This window comes from Hippichthys cyanospilos, chromosome 2 (assembly GCF_059441005.1).
Source record: "Hippichthys cyanospilos isolate Australia breed blue-spotted pipefish chromosome 2, RoL_Hcya_1.0, whole genome shotgun sequence".
Lineage (NCBI taxonomy): Eukaryota > Metazoa > Chordata > Actinopteri > Syngnathiformes > Syngnathidae > Hippichthys > Hippichthys cyanospilos.
The window spans coordinates 11,382,537-11,403,829 of record NC_142370.1 but is presented as its reverse complement, the minus strand read 5'-3'; the positions used below and the strand labels follow the sequence as shown (position 1 = coordinate 11,403,829).

Sequence of the window (21,293 nt, the reverse complement as noted above, 5' to 3'; positions counted from 1 at the left end):
CATATTGTATCGTAACGGCACAGTGGTTAACAACTTTTTCAAACCACTTCTTGGTGACTGTAAGGAAAAGGTCGATCAGTCTGATACAAACTTCTCAAATCACAGATTTGTTCAAGTTAACGTTTATATAGTTATTATAGGCAACGAATGATCCCCCATGAAAACGTCGATTCCGAACAAAAGGAGATTCTACACGGGGGGAAATAACAACATGGACACTCCTATAAATCTCTTCAAGTGTTTGTTTTCAAAGGATCACTTCTACAGCATTACCAGGAAATCACAATGTCTCGCTTCATGTAAGCAATTTTGAGAGAACAAGGCAGTGAGCTATTCATTTGAACACGGGGTTTTCCTAGAGCCTGGTTCGAGACCCATGTTTAAGACAATCACGAACAATAACACTAAATTTATTTGGGTGGTGTTTGGAATAACAACTGTTTTGTGTGTTGTATGAATAAAAGTGCGTCTCAGATGTAGTATGGTTTAAAAAAAAAAAAAAAACAACCATTTATGGAAAACAAGTATTTACTAGATCCTAACATTTTTGAACCCCCATCCACTTCTTCCACACTTGAGCTCAAATAGTGCGCCACACCTGGTGTAACCTGAGGCTAGTTCACCTGCGGGCTGGATTTACCAGCAAAAGATGAGGGTACGCCCCGCCCGCAGAGGAGGAGGTGGCGCAGAAGTACAGAAGTAGGCAGTGGGGGTTTATTCAAAGCCAAGCAGTGAGACCGTCTGGATCTGCAGTAGCACGTTCCCACTGCGTGATCAACTCGTACACAACATCCACAGGTGGAACACTTGCACGGCGAAATAGCGCAAGTATTTTCTTCCTGCATGCTTATGTAAGCTTTTTCTTTCTATTTTCACATAGTAATGTCAACCTGACTGCTGTGTTGTAATTGACGCGTTACGACAATGTGGCGTGTTGCATGCACGCATGAATACACTAGACACACGTGTATGAGTCGAAACTTTTCTGCCATTCGACACGTGCTTGTCACGCTCGCTGCTTTTTTTTTAAATAACAAGTCAGCTAAATAAGCGTGGACCTGAAAAGTTTAGTGGATATGACGGTTCGACCCGAGGAAGCATTACAATGCAGCTGCCTTGTGTTGCTTTATTTTGCTCAGTAGAACACGCGCAGCCAAACTTGTGCTCAAGTATTGAGCAAGGGGCCACATTTGAAACATAATAAGTAGAAGGGGCCCGGGTCCATTTGGAGTATCTTATACTACGATAATAAATTTGCATCTTCTTGGGCTGGGTGTTAACATTAAATCTCGATTCTGTAAATCATGTTCACGTTGTTGTCTTCATTACAAGAAAGGAGGATGGATGAAGACAGTCATATATTTTAAGACATTGTGCACGTTCCTATATTGCCAAAGCAGTCAGCAATATGTTGAAAACCTTTCACCCAAGACAGTGGTCTCCAACCTTTTGATCACCACGGACCAGGCAACACCTTAGATCTATGAAATGGATTAATTGCATTTACATTACTTTCAATAGGATAAGATCATTTGGGTGTTTTGAGTTACGAGTGTGGTGACGGAACAAAATAAACTCTTATCTCAAGTGACCAGTGGATATGATGATGAACACCTACCCTGACTATGCTACTGCATGTATAAATGCTGATCTTTTTATTGGTTTGGGGGGAGCAAACAATTTTTTAGGTGGCATCGGATAAATAGATTTGTGTAGCTTATCCTGCATGTGGCAGATGTAGGAGACCAATGCCCAAATACAAATGAAACCTCGACTTTTTTTGACAACATTAGCAGAATGAGAGTTGAGACCATGCAAGTGGGCTAGGCTTCACCCCATGTGGCATAGATGGAGGAAGTACATTTTTTTGCTTGGTGGGGTCGCCTAAAATGTGTGTATAAAGACTGGTCTGCTATTTTGTAGAGTTGACCAAGCATAAAGTGATCCTAAAGTACATGACTGACAAGGAATGTGGCCCCCAGCGAGAAGCAGAGCCCCCCCCCCCCCCCCCCCCAACACACACACGCTCATCGCACACCTACACACACAATTTGAACTCTGCACATGCACACACACATTTAGGAAGTTAAAAATTCCCTCCATAATCTCCAACCAGCAGACTTTGATGTAGACCCCCCTCTTCCCTTGATACCCCCCACCCCTTAATGGGCCCCTCTGGTTCTGTCCTGTCCTCCGCCCTTCTTTGGCCCCTCTGCTACATTGTTACACCTACTGCGTCAGTAAAACATTAAAATTAAAAACTACGAGTATTGTACAGCCCTCCTTTCATGTTGACTTGGAAAAAATGCTCCACGAGTACGACACTAAAACTTACTCATAAACACGGATGACAAGACTTTGCAAGTCTCTACACTAACATTCACACCGTTAGCATTGGTAGTACCAACTCTTTCAGTTGATTGCACACTAGTTCGAGAAGGTACTATACATCAAGATCATGTTAGCTGCTATAGCTGGCTCAATTTGCATAGAGTAATTATATTTGATGTAAAGATTGACAGTGACTAAAGAAATGATATTTGCAAACTATTTTACTCTTAACAAGACTGTTTGCAACAAGCAGTGAATGGCAAAACAGGTCAATTATATGAAAAAATTGCTTTCCTTTTATGTAAACATTCTATTTTTCATCATGGGGCGGGCAGCTGTTATAGTGTTCATTCATACAAGTTCATTCATATGTAACTAAAATACAAAGCCCTCAAAGTTGACCTTTTTCTTTTGAGTGAAACTTTTCGCATCTTCAATAAATGTTTTCAACAGTATTTCATTAAAATTAAGCATTTTCCGGAAACATACTTTCTGTAACCAAATACAATGTCACAATACTATACTACAGATTGCACAAGATGGCTCTGAAGTAGTATTTTCAGGGCATTGCATTGAGGGCAAAAACGGTGAATCAGAAGTGGAATCTAGGAAATTTTGAGATTTTCAAAGCTTCATTTTTCTGAATTAACCAATCAGTGGCATGGTAATTTGACAGGTCACAATAACCAGCTCTGAACAGTTGAATAAAATGGTATCACATCCACGTTTATGTCGCCCATAATCCCAGAAATGCTTTCTTTCTCGGCGCTAAACTAGCTTGCGCCACAGAAGCACAGACTTACCGTATATATACAGTATATGTCTATACACAGCAGTAGCAAGCTACATGATCAATCTGTGGTGACAAGTAAAGTACCCTACTAACCAGTAATTATTTTATCAAATGCAAATGAGGAGTCGCTAAGCAATGCTACATGCTCATGTGAAAGGCAGTGTTGAAAAAAGAATAAGTGCTTTGGTGTACCATAAACATATTGCGTAAAATTGGCTAAAAATATGTAAAAGGGATTATTTCAAGTTATTTTAAAGGGATTATGACATGATATTTTATTTTTTCCACTGTGTAATATGTGCACATATATTGAATTTGGCACATTGGCAATGTAATTACTTATTGATTACCAGTAGTTACAGTATATGGTACTAATATTTATAACCAGGAATTCAAATATTCTGTTTGCATAGACCGCGCATTTTACCATTTAGCTGCTTTGCCCCCTTCATGACATCGCTCAATGCCGGTGGGCCACGCAATATGCATCCATCCATCATCTTGACCACTTATCCTCACGAGGCTCTTGGTTGAGGGAGACTATTCCGCCAGCGTCAATATGGAATCTTATGGAATCTTATATGGAATGCAGTGCAGTGCAAATTTGATTTCTTATAAACAGTTTTTTGGGTGACTAGATTTCTAACCAGGATGTAAAAGGTTTATTGACTGAAACACTGCCCCTTACCATTTGCCTGCTGTGACGCTTTCATGACGTCATTCTAAAGCCTCCTATCATGACAAAACAACAACAAACTAGTAACGGTGTTGTGATCGCAGACATTTTACTGACAATGAAATGAACTGGAGTTAGCAACAAAGCAAAAGAACGTCATAAAAGCCCTTCGCTTGGCTTCCAAACATACATTTCACCACTTGGACATTTTCTACTGTAAAACTCTTTAGCTGCTAAATCAAGCGTTGCTGTTTACTTGGCTGACTCGTTGCAAAATCTCTCTTCTCCCTTGAATGAAACCGAAAGTGAAAAACCTGAACATATTCTCAAAAAAGGTGGGCGTGTATTTACTCTTGCACTGGCGCCATGGGGCAGGGTAGAGACAGTAAGAGGGACTATTACTGTCACCATGTCTCTCAGAAGTCATGTGTATCTGCTTGGATGGAGAGTGCAGTATAAGCAGGGGATACTTCAAAATGCATCATAGAAGAAAAAGAACACCCTGGGGTAGTTTAGTGTGTAAAATTAACATTGTAACATCGTTAAAATGTCCCCAAAAGTTGAATTAGAATTTTCATGATACATGCCTACTGTCTATAGAGCCAGCACTCATTAAGTTGAATTTGAAATTCCATGATATAGGCCCATATAGGGCTCACAGTCATCATCAGAAAATGTGTTAGACAAATCAGATGTATCTAGGTATAAAATACTGTCAGTCGACAGCTACATTAGCAATTTAACACACGCATGAACAACAGACATGCAAGAAATTAATTCAAAGTTTTCCTGACACGAAGGAGATTTTTGTGTATTTTTGCAACCTGTTCTATTTGGTTGTAAGGTAAAGATCACTTTTATGATGATAATGCTTTGGAATTAGAAGAAGAATAAATTGGTAACATTCTGTAAACCCATGTTTTGATTTGTTTTTATGTTGCGCACACGCTACAAACCATGTGTAAGATTATATACACATGTGAGGGTGAACTACTACTTTCATGAGCAGCTTGTTTGTTAATAATAACTTGCACTACGTTCACGTTCTCTTTTCATATTTGTAAAATAAAAATGGAAAATTAGCTGAGAATATGAGCGGTAAATCTTGCACTACATTTAAGTGTGTTTCAAGTCATGGCACATTTTGGAGCCGCTTTTCAGAAAATAAAAAAAAAAGCCATTTGTTCAGCTCAGGCTCAGTTGTCATTGATAAAATTAGGCAGGTACGCAAATGCGCAGAGTGAAGCATGCGACATTATGCATCAGTGATATTTGTCGCACATGTGTACCTGCGTACCACTTATGTGCACCTACGGTTATATTGTCATTTTTGTCATATATGCAAATATTACTATATTGAAACTTTATTAATAAAGCAAATCGAATCACAATATGAATTAAAAAAAGTAATAAATTTGTTTAGCCCTAATAAAATTGTTAAGCCCTGATTCACTGTGCCAACAAAAATCATTATTTTGATCTTTTCACTTTTCATATAATCATGATGCGAAATTTTCTGTTTCATCTCGAGTAGATTTTTTTCTTCTTGTATGTTTGATGGGGTTTTTTGAAAAAGCTAAGGGCTTTCTGAGGTACACTGGCATGTGCACTTACACACACACACACACACACACACACACACACATATTCAAGTGTTGACATATTGCTGCTCATGTGCATGCAGGCTGAACGTAATTAATCCTCACACAATGCAAAGAAGAATGTGGCGCGAACACACGTTGGTGTTTGTGTGTGTGTGTTTTATTTGCTTTGTCAAGGTTTGTTTCTGCGTGTCAGCGCTTGATTTTGTCAATGGGGACACCTTTACCAATTTACTTTTCCCAATAAAAAGGCAAACCCAATCACGAATCCAGAATGGTCCTTCACAGTTAATTTAATCAGTAAACATCATTAAAATGTCAATGTATTCATTGAATTGCAAAATATGATGTAATTAGTACTATTTATGAATTTATTTTACCAATGATATATTTTTTTCCTGTCAATCGTAACAATATTCACTTCCATAGATGAACCAATAATGACTCCTTGCGTTGCTGTGTCAGAAAATGACAAGTGACAAGTTAAATGCATAATAGGTTTGAGATGAAATCATGAAATAAATATGGTTAAAAAAAGGCAAAAAAAATTACAGACATACTGTAGCTACAGTGGTATTTTTGAAATGTTGTATGATTATCATTGGATTGTTTTATCCATAATATATGTGACTAATTGGGTCACATTGTAAATGTTTATTTCAACATCTTCATGGGTTTAGCTACTGCAAAAATACTGTCTTTGAAAAACTGAGAAAATGCGATTGACAACATAGCACCACGTGTTTGATTGCTTGACTGACAGGTTTGAGAAGGGGTCGTCACCATTATCGGCCACAGTGACAGCGATGCCTTCTGATCAATACTCTTCTGCCGCCATGGAGACCAACAACAACATGGCCACAATGGTGAGTCTTGTATCTGGCAATTCCATCCCTATTGCATTTAGTGTGGTTACCTGCATAACGTCCTAAGATCCAGTCTATTGGACATTTGTTTTTTGTCTTTATTTTTTGGTATGTTGGCGCTACCCTACTAAGTGCTACTGGCCTTTCCAATGAGCTATTACTTTATGTGTTTGGATAGGATGCAATTCACTTTGCTGTCTTGCTGAGACAAATTAGACAACAGTGCAAAAGCATTATGAGAAGGCTCACTCCCCATTTCAGTAAACAATAAGGTATCCTCCTGTAATAATAAACAAATTAAATAATTTTAAGAGAGCATCAGAGAGGATTCAGGAGGATAACATTTGGAGGAGATGCCAATGGTAATTGCTAAGCTAAACTATGTTATCGTCAAAGACTGGAAGTGCTTTAGGTGATTGATTACAATTTTCACTGAAATCTAGGAAGTGTGTTAAAGTGGACCGTAGCCATTTTTTTTAAAATTGTAATATAGCAGTGTAACGCTAATATCTGAAAGGAAAATTATGCAAATGCATGTATACACAACTAAAGAGGAAATGGCAGCTTCAGCATCCCATATGTCTACCGGGAGGTGTGACCTAGAAGATTAAAGCGTATTAAAGAGTATTTTAATATTGAGGATAAGCAATTAAAAAAAGATGTATATAGTGTACTGAATATGGATAATATTTTCCTAGAATACAGTCCTGTATTTTGATTTTGATTCGCACAAAGTTTGCAAAATTGCATTGCGATTGAGCTTTTCTTTTTTTTTTTTATATTTTCAATTCAATCAATCAAGTAATCAAATGTTATTTGTATATCCCTAAATCACCGAAGTCTCAAAGGGCTTCACAGATGAAAAGAGGTCATGTGGAGACCGCTTTCGAAAAAAGAAGTTGGACAGAGACTTTTATTTAAATTGATATCTACATTTGCATTTGTGGAGTGTTTTGCTTCCGTTTACGGTTGATAACACACTGCCTTTGGAACTGAACTCATGAGGTGCAAAGTTGAAAGATCCTTCCACTGAAAAGCTTCATAGAAGGAAATGTTGTGGTAGCCGTTGGCGCTAGTTCCTCTTTTTCACTTATAAATCACTTGTCCGGATGGGGGTGTTGGCAGGGGTCTGCTTCCTTCCTTTCACCATCTGCTTGTATTTGTTTTCTGCTTTTAATCCCCCCCTCACAAAAAGAAAAGTAAAATCCATATCAATGTGATGACTCATTGATCAAGAACATGCTGTCAAGTTTGATGTCTCACGCCTTTTAAAAAAACAACAAGTCATGAAACATTCAACAATTTGAAAGTCAAAGGTTTACAACGGGGTCAAGTTAAGTTCACCTGTAAAGGTTATACGGTCATACATTTTGGGCTCATCCTGAAATTTTTAACATCCTTAACATTCAGTGAATATTGTATGGTCTACACATCTTCTAGGTTCCTTCCATTAGCGTGTTAACAGTGCGCATTAGGCATTTTTTCCACCACATTCAGTGATTCCTCGACAACTGCTCCTCAGCTACAAATATTTAGTCACGTGAGCTACTTGCAACACCTTGGAAAACAACGGGAAGTACTCAACAAGTTCAGACTCACTTGAAGTGTCGCATTTGTCACTGTTACCATCAGCAAGTCCACAGATGATTGGTGACAGCCTCTGTCAAATGTGGCTTTTTTTTTTTTGCTGGAGTCAGTTAAAGAGCAGGAAATAAGTTTCGTGTGTTGACGTTCGGTTATGCACAATTTTAACTGGGAAATAATGTGCTAACACTTGGCATGCTAACATATAGCATGCTACTGTTACTTGCACGCTCAATATACTGTTTAGATTTTCATCTTACACCTGTGATCATGGACAATTCCCAATCTCATCTGTTATAATGCTAATATGTTAACTGTGGAGGTATCAGCGTCCAGGTGTCCCAGTCAAATTTGGAAGTGTCTGCTCAAACATTCCCTGAGTGCTCCTCGGGAATGTGTCACAGTCTGCACCTATACATACCTGTACATCAAACAAGTGTGTCATCAAACAATGTGGGCAGCCAAACTAAATGTTCTGCTCTGCTTCCTTGGATCACATTCCTGAATTGCTGCTTTTACTTAGCGTGCCACTCCTCAAGCTTAAACATGTTTTAACCTCGTCTCTTTTCCCCCTTGATAGTATACTTGAGAACGTATATAATGAAAGACGGCGGCGGCTCGGTGGCAGAGCGCTTAGCGCATCCACCTCACAGTTCAGAGTCAAGAGTTCAAATTCATCTATCTATCTATCTATCTATCTATCTATCTATCTATCTATCTATCTATCTATCTATCTATCTATCTATCTATCTATCTATCTATCTATCTATCTATCTATCTATCTATCTATCTATCTATCTATCTATCTATCTATCTATCTATCTATCTATCTATCTATCTATCTATCTGTCTGTCTATCTGTCTATCTATATCTATCTATCTATCTGTCTGTCTGTCTGTCTGTCTATATATTTATATATTTATAACACATATATATGTGCGTGTGAACTATTTATCAATTTGTGTGTTTTGCTCCGCCTTAGGCGGAGGTGAGTCCATCACCGCCCAAAAGCATGTTGGAAACGGACAGCGCTGTGGAGCTGCCCAATGAGAGCAGCCCGCTTGCAGGGGCCGAGCCACCCTCACCCTTCAGCCCCAAACAAAATGGGGGTGCCTCGTCACCTCGAGGTGGTAATAAAAATATATTTTAATATATTAATTTGAATTTATTAATCTACAGTATTTTTTAACATATTGTTTAATTAACTGTGTGATAAATAATGTATTATACATTATTTTTTAATGTATATATTGAATTTATGGTTAATTTCATATTGTCAACATGTATTCAATTATTTTATTTTATTTTAATTTAATACTGTTTTTGAAGTTGTCTACTTTGTTTTAATTTTTTTATCATTCACATTGAATTTAATGTAACTGTGTTCAAATTACTGTTTATATTTTAATACAATTATAATGCTGATTTCTAACTTCAAGGTCAATTTTTTTCTAATGCAACCAAGCAGGTGAATATTTGACTCTGCACCAAAATCAGATATTTCCATTTCTTTGTCTCATCAGACGATACCGTGTGTTTGGAAAGAGGAGCTAGGACCAGGAAGAGGTCTCACGGTGGGGATGGCACCTGGGACCCGTATATTAAAGTACGGCGAGTGCAAGCACATGGCACAGATCTGCATCAACCAATGCTGAAGTGGCATTAACCAACACATGCTTTGTATATATTTGTGTTCAGAGCAAGACTCATCTGGCTTTGAGAGACAGACCGCGCGCCCGAACCATCTTCCAGGCCGGTCCAATGCCGCTCACCAAACCTCGCAGACAGACTCGCAAACATGAGCTCGTTGCCAACATGGTGAAAGCGCAAACTAAGATATCATCCTGAGACCCATTTGTCCAAATTAGTCCTGTGATGAATAGTTGGCATAGCAGTGTATGGGTGAGAGAAACCTGCAGAGATCTTACTCACTCCTGTCAGGCATATCATCCTTAGACCAGTCCTATACATTTGTGTCCACTGTGGTGCACATTTTTTTTTGTCTGTCTTTTTTTCTCATTCATGCCTAATAACTTTTTTTCTGCCCTTCTTTATTTGTTTTAGTGCGGCAGAGCTTTTGGGGCAGTCTCATCCAAAGAGGTGCCTGAGATGCCACATCAGGAGTTGCTGGAGAACGACTCCAAGGACTCAGCTCAAAGCAGCAGCACCACCACATCCAGTTGCAATGCCCACAGTGAATACAATGTAAGGATGGTTAGCGATTGACGGTTTGCGAGTGTCGTCCTTTTGCACTACCTTGTCCTTGTAAATGATTCACCCACAAATGTGACAGATTTTACAGTGTGCAGTGGTAAAAAATTTATTTGGTGTCACAGTTTTATTTTCTCAAATTGAACCTGTTGGTAAATAAAAAGAGCACTTATGTTAGGATTAAGTGGGGTTTTTTTTTCATTTTGTTTCCACAAACATTTGCAATGGGATCCTTGGAAAATTTGCTTTCTAAAAGGGGGCCTGACTCCCAAAAGGTTTGAGAACCTCTACTGTATGATACAGGGTTAAATATGATTATTGTGGTGCATTCAAATCCAACAAAAGATTTCAAATTCAGAAGAAATATCATCAACGCATTAAAACTTCTATTATCTAAACAATAGGCTTTCTATCAATATCTAAAAACTGACAATACATGAACTTCAATTTACTTACAACCTGTGAGTAGCTTTGTCAACCGTGGTTGTCTGCAGGACAACAAGGGCTTCAATGTCGGTGAGCTGGTGTGGGGGAAGATCAAGGGCTTCTCCTGGTGGCCTGGCATGGTTGTGACCTGGCGCGCTACGGGGAAACGGCAGGCCAGTCACGGCATGAGGTGGCTCCAATGGTTCGGGGATGGGAAATTCTCAGAGGTGAGCAGCACAAGATGCAAGCCCGCATCGGGCCTGACGTGAAACTACTGACCGTCTACTGTATGTGACCTTGCAGGTTTCCGCCGACAAGCTGGATTCAATCACTGCCTTTGCCAAATTCTTCAATCAGACGTCTTACACTAAACTGGTATCCTACCGCAGGGCCATCTTCCAAGCTCTGGAGGTAAACTTCAGCCTCGCACCTCTATACGGGAATCTTCTAATATGTGTTGCTGCTGGTAGTCCAGTTCTTTCTCACACTGACAAAACACGGATGGTAATTGAAGAGAGGCAAACTTGTCCATTGTTGATATATTCAGCATAAATAGTGGTCTGTATGTGCCCTGTGATGCCTTGCCATCACAGGCCCCATGTTACCGTGACAATTAGGAAAATAGGTAGAAAAGAATTAGATTGAAATATAACATACACACATACTTCTAGGGCATCGTGTTTAAATGTCTTTGAAGGAGCGTGTTTTTAAAAAAAAAATCTTTAGAAGTCTCTTACAGAGCTGCATGCTAATTATCTACGTTAGCATGGATAGTAGTGGTAACACTGGTAGATTTTCTCACGACAAATAATTTAGAGGATTGCATAAAGTGTGACCAGAAATTCTGTTTTTACTGAGACAGTCCCGATTTTGAGCCAATTTTGGCTAACCCCGCTGTTTTGTTCCGATTTGACATAGGTCGTGTCCTAATGACCTTTTTTTTTTTAGTCTCGTCAACTAGCCAATTGTTTGAGTCATGGGTATGTCAATCACACAGTCGTCAAAGCGAATCATACAATAAACCAACCGAAAAGAAATGTTGATTGTTTACTGTCACATTCATGGCATACTGTAACTAGAACTTCTTCTTGCCAGGTTACTTCTTCTGCCCTAATTACTAGTTACATTTTTGAGAATTTATTAAGTGTTTGATCTTCTCTGAAAGTGTAAAGTCCCGTTTTTTAATTAAGCAGGTCACACTTAATAAATGCACAATTTTTTGCTGTGTCAGATGGCCAGCATCCGGGCTGAGAAGAAGTTTCCCCCATGTGAGTCGGACAACCCGGACGAGCAAATTAAGCCCCTGATGGACTGGGCGAATGGAGGCTTCCTGCCTAAAGGCCAAGAGGGACTCAAACCCACAAGCGGCACTGGTGAGCAAATCCTGTTGGCCACAACCTCAGCCACCTAATACTGGTGCCTTGACCATGTGCGCGCGTGTGTGTGCAGTCATTACCACGCTGGACATGCAGGTCCTGGATGTGTCGCTTCCTGAGTATCCGCCAACTGCCAAGCAGCCCAGACTGAGCATGTGCAAGAACAAGGTTGTGCCCGAAGAGTCGTACAGCAGAGGTAAGGTTCAATTTTCCGTCTTTATATAAGATCTTGATCAAGAAGGATAAACATTTTGAATAATGTAATCATCATTTTTTTTCAATGAGTGAAGTGGAAAATATCCATTGAAATAATAAATAAGACTAATGTCGGGAGGTTTTCTTTTAAAGGGAATATCAAACGAAACATTTTCTGTGCAATATGTTTCAAAACAGCCCCACAAGTCAAGTATGCTCATTAATATTAAATTGTGGAAAATTAATTCAGAAGCAAAATCCTTTCATCCCTCTTAGGGGGCGCTCATTTTGTCAACTGCTGTTGACTTACATCACAGTTGCTCAGGCCTCATGTAACAACCAGTCGACCAATCACAGCTCAGTTGCTTTCCCAGTCTGGTCATGTGGCGCACACAAAGCTGAGCCAAGAGCGGTGTGTGTTTGTCCCTGAACAATACAAATGTGTTTTTTGCTGCTACGTAAATTCATATTCAACAAATGCCGTATAAATCACAAGGTTGTGTTTAGACTAGTGGAGCTGCATAGAACAAATTGTGAAGAAAACACTGGAGTTGACCTCCCCTTTAAGGTCATGTCAACCATCGCAAAATTTAAAGTGCAGCCGCACACTAAACAGTATCATTGTCATGTTTATAATTCTTCTAGAACAAATGGTCAATGAAGTTCTGAAGAATAAAAGAAGTATAGAAGGTAAATAATTCTCTCACTTCACACACACTTTCTATATATTGTGTAGATGGCTGTTCATTGAGCGGTTGTGTGTGTGTGTCAGAGTTCTGTCTCTCGTGTGGAAAGATGAGAGCAGCCACCTTCCACCCACTCTTTGAAGGAGGCCTGTGCCAAACGTGCAAGGTAACAATACAACTATAAATATTCGAATTGCACTATAGCAAAGAGGCTAGCAAGGGAAGTGTTTACACCCACACATTTCTTCTTAGCAAAGAGCATGGACTCGAACATATTCAAAAAAAAAGTTGTACAAGATCCAACTCATTGCTTTTTGTTTAGAAATGGCTGCCCAATTCCAGAAGCTAAATAGCTACAAAGCAAAACTAACAGCAGTCTATTTTTGTGTAGGATGTGTACTTGGAGACGTCCTACATGTATGACGACGATGGTTACCAGTCTTACTGCACCGTCTGCTGCGGCGGCCGAGAGGTTCTTCTGTGCGGCAATGCCAACTGCTGCAGGTTACTCGTGCATAGATGCGCACACACACATTCATAACACATATATAGCAGCACAACAACAAAATTGCATTTCTGATTATCAAGATTAAAAGCCTCAATGTCAATTATGCTTAACACATCTTGTAGGATTTAATTTACTGTATGTCTATGACTATGGTAGCACCGTATGTGGCAAAATTAAATGAAAAACAACATTTTGAAATATTTAACCATTGTGCAGTATATTGAGCATTTCCGTTGCACATCCTTTTTACAGTATTTTAGCCAGAAATGTCAGCTCCCTAGTGTCTTTTTTCAATGCTTTTCCCTAAATTGTTTCCAAAATAAAAATATCCTAAATTAACTATATTTACAGCACCACCAAAATTGTTATTAGAAGGACTTGAATTTGTATCAGGTATGTGCTGACTCCCATTTCATGAGTTATGAGTTTCTAGTTTGAATGCAGCTACATACCAATCAAAATAGCATGTGCACGCGTTTGGAAAGACAATGTTTCTTTGGTTTATTTTTAGTTCCCACATGAAACAGTTCTAGAATCACATTAATGGTGGAAAATGTTTTTATTTATTTTTTTTTAGCTTTTTATCTGGGATGTACAGACTTTTTTTGTAATCAACTGTATGTATACACACTTACACAAACAACAGTACATACCCATATAGACGCTACTACACATGAAGACACAACAATATTAGTACACACTCATGCATGCTTGGAGCAGAGAAACAATTTTGTGAACTTACTTCCCGCTCCTCAGGTGTTTCTGTGTGGACTGTCTTGACATCCTAGTTCACCGCGGGGCGTCGAATGACGCACGCTTCCTGGACCCCTGGCGTTGTTATATGTGCCAGCCGATGCTGACATACGGCGTTCTCAAGCGGCGCCATGACTGGAGCGTTAAACTGCAGGAGTTCTTTGGCAATGACAACGGACAAGAATTTGTATGTTGAATTATGGCTTGTAACGGCAATTTGACACCACCCAAGAACAACAACAACTATAGATACGAGTTTCACAAAAAAATGGGCCAGAGGTCAAATTACTCCACCATAAAAATGATGCCCCACCCTTTCCCGGAAATTAAATAGTATCATTAATATTATTAACGGGTATTATTATATACTGTGATTGGCTGGCAATCAGTCCAGGGCATACCTTGCCTAGTGCCCAAAGACATTTGGGATAGGCTCCAGCTCGCTTGCAACTCTCATGAGGACAAGCTGTGAATGAAATTTGATTGATGGATTATTACGTATATTATCAGTATTATCATTATTATTAGGTGTATTATTATCATTCATAATAACAGATTATCACAACACTAATGGAGCGACATGCGTACACAGACAATATCACAACACTCAGGCATATCATCCTTAGACCTGTTCTTTTCATTGGTGTCCATGGTGGTGGACATTTATCTCTTTTTTTCTCATTCATTTTAATAACTTTCTTTCTGCCTGTTTTTTATGTTTTATTTAGTTTTTTTCTGTGTGTCTTTTAGGGTGACAACATTTGAGTTTGAATCAGTAGTGTAAAATGTCAATCAAAAATATTGTTTAAAAACAAAATTATCTCTCCAGGAGAGCCCAAAAATTTACCCAGCAATCCCAGCAGAGCAGAGGCGACCAATCCGAGTTCTTTCATTGTTCGACGGCATCGCCACTGGTAAGTGAGGGACAGGACAGCTCCGAACAAAAAAAAGAATCGCTTTCACTCTCATTGGGTGTTTGTGCTTGCAGGCTACCTGGTTTTGAGAGATTTGGGCTTTAAGGTGGACCAGTACGTGGCATCCGAGGTGTGCGAGGATTCCATCTCCGTCGGCGTGGTCCGACATGAAGGAAAGATCCAATACGTCCACGATGTCCGGAACATCACCAGAAAGAATGTGAGCGACAAAATGCCATGCTGGAAGCCCATGTTGGATTTCTTCAAACATGTTCAGCCTTCTGATTTGATGCTGCTACTCCTCCTCAGATTCAGGAGTGGGGGCCATTTGATTTAGTGATAGGAGGAAGTCCATGTAACGACCTGTCTATTGTCAACCCAGCCAGAAAAGGCCTCTTTGGTAAGTCAAGAAGTATGAATTGATTATGGTGCCTTTGAGGTACATTGAACCCCTGCTTTGTGTGGGGGTTGGGGCAGAGACATGCTGCAAACAGTGAAAGGCTGTAAGTAACTTCTGTCCAAAAAAAGAAGGATCAGACATGCCAGTTTAACAGAAACAGTCCAAGTTTTGAACCTTTTCTCCAAATCCCGGCAGTAGGTGATGTGCCGATGTTATGAGCCAATTGTGTATGTCAAAGTGATTCATAGAACAAGCCAATCATAAAGGGATTAAGTAGTGAATTCTTAGTTCACATTAATGTTTGCGACTAAACAAAACTACAACTACTTCCTGCATTTGTGTCTATTGTGGTCGAACAAATTACAAGCTGATCTTTTTTGGTGGCGGGTTTCCAATGTGGAACCATGAGGCGTCACTTGATTTGAAGATTTAATGACAAGATTATGCAAATAGGGAAAGGGTGCTTTTATACAACGATTGATAGCTGCGTGTCTTAGCAAAAGATAGGGAGTACTGTGCTCACTGGTGTTTGTCAGTTGGCTTGAGGTGAGTTCATTGACCACTCTCAGTACGATATCGCGAACATCCTTGTAAATAATCATTCAATGCACCAAATAGCAATGACGTCCGCCAGGAAAAAGCAGGGTGTATGTGAAAACATTTTCAAATTTGAGTCCCACCTAAAAATGTGCATGCGTCAACCTGCAATTTAAGCATGTCCACTTTACACAGAAATTAAATTAAAATGTTGTCAATATTGTCCTAGACGTGGCAGTGAAGTGAACAGGATTCTCATGAGGTTTTTGTCGCTCCAGAAGGCACAGGGAGATTGTTCTTTGAATTTTACCGTCTGCTAAGCGAGGCCAAACCCAAAGAAGGAGAGAACCGCCCATTCTTCTGGATGTTCGAGAATGTGGTCGCCATGGGTGTCAATGACAAGAGGGACATCTCACGCTATCTGGAGGTGAGACCTGGATTTTCTCCTAACATGTACTTTTGCCCACCAATTACGTTTTGTCATGATCTCCACATAATTTAAAATTTTTACACTCACCATTTACAATGTAATACTTTACTAGTAATACATACAATGAAAATACTTCCCCTCCTGTCACAAGGAAATGTACATCACCAACATCAGGAAATATACATTGTTTTTAAAAACATATTGATGACCCATCACAGAGAAAAAAAATAAACACACCCATACAATAGACACCAACCATGACAGAAAACAGACACCAACAGTAATCAGGCAACAGATACCATTAGACACCAGCTTATGGACATAATTTTATACCGGAAAATAGACTGCACCAGTTGTAATTAAGGGCTGTATAAAGAAATTGGACTTTACTTGTCTTGACCATTCTCCAGAAAATAGAGACAACCCATCACCAATGCTAACATCCAACCATTACCAGCAAACGAACACCACTTTTCAGCATTACAAACCACCGCGCACCTGAAAAAGACACAACCAGTCACCATTGCCAACATTTTGTGTTGTTCAACAAAGTCATACAGTACATTTCATTGTGTTTTGTTTTTGTTTTATCTTGCCCATCTAGAGATACTCGTTCAAAATATGTGTGCATTTTTTTGCAGTGTAATCCCGTGATGATTGATGCCATTGAGGTCTCTGCAGCCCACCGAGCTCGTTACTTTTGGGGGAACCTGCCGGGCATGAACAGGTGCGTAACAAAACTACAAGCCCAATACCTATGGGCACAAAACACGCGCTGAATTTAGCTAACATCATACACTTTTTGCTATGGTACAGTTTCTTTTAAAGCAATGACTGGCCTCTCAGAACATTTTCTGCTGGTCTCTAAGAACATTTCATGCCTAACTGAAATGGAGAGGATAGTAGGCAATGCATTCTCCCCGTGTACTGTGTATTTCATCGCTCTTCTGACCCCTCTTCATCAGTTACTGCCTAGTAAATATGTCTATACCGCCTGGTTCATTTTACTCTTGGTTTAGCGATATCACTGCAACCGAGCTGAGCTTTATTGGGCACCTCTCCGCGACACTATTAGCAGGGGAAAGACGCACTGCGCGGAAAGTTGGTTTATCATGTCACAGAAAATGTGTTAAATACAAAATCTGACCTATGGGCAACTCTTGTAAGTTGAATGTTCTTACGTATGTAGCGGAGCGTCTGTATGTATCTTGCATTAATGTTCAGAAAGTGATAATTACAATGACCATTGAGTGTTTTCTTATTCCAGACCTTTGTGTGCTTCTGGGATGGACAAGCTGGAGCTCCAGGACTGTCTGGAACATGGTCGAGTTGCAAAGGTGAGTGAATCAAGCAGGTTTGGGCCTTATGAACTTTTTTGTTCTAAACAAACAAAATACGATTTTCTTTATCAGTTTGGGAAGGTGCGCACCATCACCACACGTTCCAACTCTATCAAACAGGGGAAGGATCAACACTTCCCAGTTTTGATGAATGGAAAGGAGGACATCTTATGGTGTACTGAGCTGGAGAGGTAAAGAAAAAAAGAGGTTTCAATAAGTGAGGATCGGCCTAAATGTCCACTATTTGGTAAAAAACTCAAAGCATTTCTCACAAATATAGCCATACAGAAACTCCCACACACGATTAGATGGTTGATTTGATTGAGTTGCATCCAAGCATCCTAATCTCCACAGTCTTTGAACCCTCATGGAAGCATGATTTAAGTTTCTTACCTTGACAAAAACTCTTTCAGGATCTTCGGCTTCCCAGTCCACTACACAGACGTGTCCAATATGGGTCGAGGTGCTCGGCAGAAACTCCTGGGCCGGTCCTGGAGCGTCCCTGTCATCAGGCATCTTTTTGCACCTTTGAAAGACTTCTTTGCCTGCGATTAAACGCCACCCTTGAAGCCCCTATCCCACTGAGAAGCGAACATTCACGGGTGTTGAAGGTAGTGAATGCACGTTCACATCAGGGATTCATCTGAGTTTGTTCAATGTCGCCGTTGCTCTTAAGACATTCTAAAACACTTGTAATTGTTCTGAAACAATCGTATTGTTTTTTGAGCGATGCACCAACTAATCAAAACTGTTGTAGGACTATTAAGACTCCTTCAGATTGTCTTAAGAACATCTTAAACTGGTATCCCACTGAGGGGTGAATGCTGGCAAGTGTCTGCAAAGGTATCGTCTCTTTTGATATCCCCCAGGGTTAGTTCAAGGATGGCAGATGTCGCCAGAAGGTTGCTTTTGTTGGCAACCAAATTTTGAACCTATTCAAAATTTCCAAGTGCAACATCTGGCGACCTTGTGGCGACTCCCGCCGTCCTTGAACGAACTCTGGAGGAGCTCACAAGATGAAAACACGAGCCAGCTTCACTACTCAATGGGATTCCACCTTTAAGAACAAATACGACCTTGAGCAAAAACTGACAAGATCAAAATGAGTCGCTACTTTTGTCACACGCGCCGCCGTTGATCCCTCATTGGAATAGTGCTTGACCACATCACAAGCAAATAGGCACCACCATACCCTGTCATTATCAAATCAAGGCTAACAGATAACATCTGTGACCAGGAAATAGACAAGACTTTTCACTAAAACATTCACCTCTTCACACTAACAAATACTATAGATGTCGCAGTCTCCAGGCATTAGACGCCACCCTCTCCGACAACAAGGGAACACCTATCATTAGCAAATACTGTAAACTACAAGTTGATAGGAAACAGATGCTAGTAATTCCCACCATTTAGACACCACCGCGCACATTCTGGGACAGCACATTGGTTCCAGTGGACACTACACAAGAAATAGATAGTGCCCCCGTTAGCACATACATACTTCCAAAACGAGGCTGTCCAGAGATAAATGGAACCTGTTACCAGCAATATGATACCTGCACCCACATCCACCGAATAGACCGTGCCTAGTCATCAAAAATACTACCCCCGCAATAGACATTCATCACCAGCAAATACTTGGATAACGAATGGATGGAAAATGAAACCACTTTCCATAAGCTTAATAGTCTTTCAGTCATTTTCAGGCTAGAGGGACTATGTTGATGTCACCGTCCTTTTTCTTTGGCCAGTATGCCTTTTTTCAAGTTTAATAGTTCGTACTGAGGATATGGAAGGAGGTTTCTGTGTAGAAAAACTGTAGGAAGCACTGATAGCGATGCAAGATAGCGGACTTAAGGCTCGTCGTTTTTACCATCGCAATTTTCGTTCTTGATTTAGTTTCAGGTCTCTGCTTGGAGAGTACATTGTGACATTTTCTAAAAAAAAAAAAAGTTGATAGATGGTTGTTTTTTATTGTTTGGTATGATTCTCGTGTTTAACAGTTAGCATGTTCGCGCTTAAAGATCCACATTTGATAACAATACTATAAATGAGCCAACAACAAATATATTGGGTGAATTCGGTCTGGTATTATTGCCCTAATTTCTGAGGAATCCTGACTGTTTGGGAAGATCCTTGAAGTGAATTCATTTATAGAAGACAATCTTGACATTTTCCAGAAAGAGTTAATAGAGGGACGTGTTTTACTGTTTGGTAGGATTCTCGTGTTTTAACAGTTAGCATGTTAGCGCTTGAAAAGGTCCACACTTGATAACAAGACCAGAAATAAGCCACCAAAAAAAATATTGGGTGAATTTCAATGTGGTATTATTGCCCTAATTTCTGAGGGATCCAGACTTTTTAGGAAGTTTCTTGAAACAAATTCATGTATGCGTTGTTGACAAAAACACAGTACTTTGTTCCAACAAGCATTGATGACTTTAATGTCGTCTGGGCTTAAACCTTGAACCTATAGTTGTTATTTTCAGTGTGTGTTACTTTCATACTTCCAAGTATCATAACTGTTTTTTTTTTTGGTTTGTTTGTTTGTTTTTGTATTTGTGTGTTTGTTTGCAACTGTCACCAAAACCAAACATATATTACCTCAAAGAAATCTCTTGTGTTTCTATTGTGTTTAATCACTGGAACTTGTGGAACACTGTTTTCAGAATGAAAAGACATAAATGTTATTTTCAGTGTGTGATTTTTTTGTTGTTGTTTTTTTTTTTTTGCTTTCAAGGGACCAAAAGAGAACTGTTTACATGTTTTATTGATGAAAGTGTTCCTATTGTATGGTTCAACTTTATATTTGGAGTGTGTATTTTGAAATACTGACACCCACCATAGCAGATATTAATCTATAGCATTATCACGTTCTGTGCCATTTTGAATCCTTCCATGTAACAAAATCACAATTTAGAAGGTTTTAGCATTTACTATTTTAGGACTTTATTGGAAGCATAAAACAAGGTAGCTTTTTGTTATTCTTTTTTTATTATTATTCATTTGTGGAAAGGCACTGTTTTTATTCGTTTGAAATGTTCCATATACTGTAGTTTGTACTCAATAAAAAGCAGCTTTAGCTGATTTAAACAGAGTCCTGTCTCATTCTCAATGATGTGAAAAGGTTAGCCAACATAAAACATATATACATATGTTTTCTGCACAACTAAGCCTTGTTAGGATCACAGGTGGGCTAGAATCCAAAGTTGCTCAACTCTTCAGGTGCTTAAATAACCTAAAGATCACAATCATGTTTACCGAATAGTGCTGAGCCATCCATTTCTAATTTATTAAACTATTTGTGGTGGTACCGCGAGGCATATTTTATTTAGCAACTTCAGAAGCTCGATGGCATCATCTGCTTTATTTCTTGCTCATCTGTCAGAAAATTGCATCTATAATGACATTGCACATACTTATGAAACAACAGTATAAAAGCATATGACCTTTTACAAAGGAGTTACTATAAAGCAATTTAGGAATAAGTTCTTTCACACTCCAATTAATTTTCTCTAAATTTGAGAAGAAAAGTGTAATGTCATGGCATTGAGCGAGTCGATTTGCGCAAATCTGCATAAACCCTGTTAAAATCTCACATGACTCCTGAAGTGTCTTCACGTACCCCCATTAGAGAAGTTTTGACCTGTAATGATGGTGAG

At 39.4% G+C, this 21,293-nt stretch overlaps 1 protein-coding gene across 3 annotated transcripts; it reads left to right on the top strand.

The window, feature by feature from the left end:
- Positions 1-679: 679 nt before the first annotated feature.
- Positions 680-20,728, top strand: LOC148427282 (DNA (cytosine-5)-methyltransferase 3B-like). 3 transcript variants are annotated; one of them, XM_088441907.1, is made up of 22 exons: positions 680-798; positions 6,165-6,267; positions 8,835-8,979; positions 9,376-9,458; positions 9,551-9,670; positions 9,917-10,057; positions 10,558-10,716; positions 10,793-10,900; positions 11,721-11,862; positions 11,939-12,061; positions 12,706-12,750; positions 12,833-12,912; positions 13,138-13,250; positions 14,011-14,194; positions 14,837-14,921; positions 14,996-15,141; positions 15,231-15,321; positions 16,137-16,285; positions 16,930-17,015; positions 17,556-17,625; positions 17,701-17,819; positions 18,042-20,728. In XM_088441907.1, the coding sequence occupies exons 2-22, from the start codon at positions 6,208-6,210 to the stop codon at positions 18,181-18,183; spliced, it is 2,391 nt and encodes a 796-aa protein (XP_088298033.1). In that variant the 5' UTR covers positions 680-798; positions 6,165-6,207; the 3' UTR covers positions 18,184-20,728. The 3 variants fall into 3 exon arrangements, with proteins under 3 accessions (XP_088298033.1, XP_088298026.1, XP_088298018.1); XM_088441900.1 differs by having other exon boundaries at positions 680-851; positions 16,140-16,285; XM_088441892.1 differs by having other exon boundaries at positions 680-851.
- The last annotated feature ends 565 nt before the right edge of the window (positions 20,729-21,293 follow it).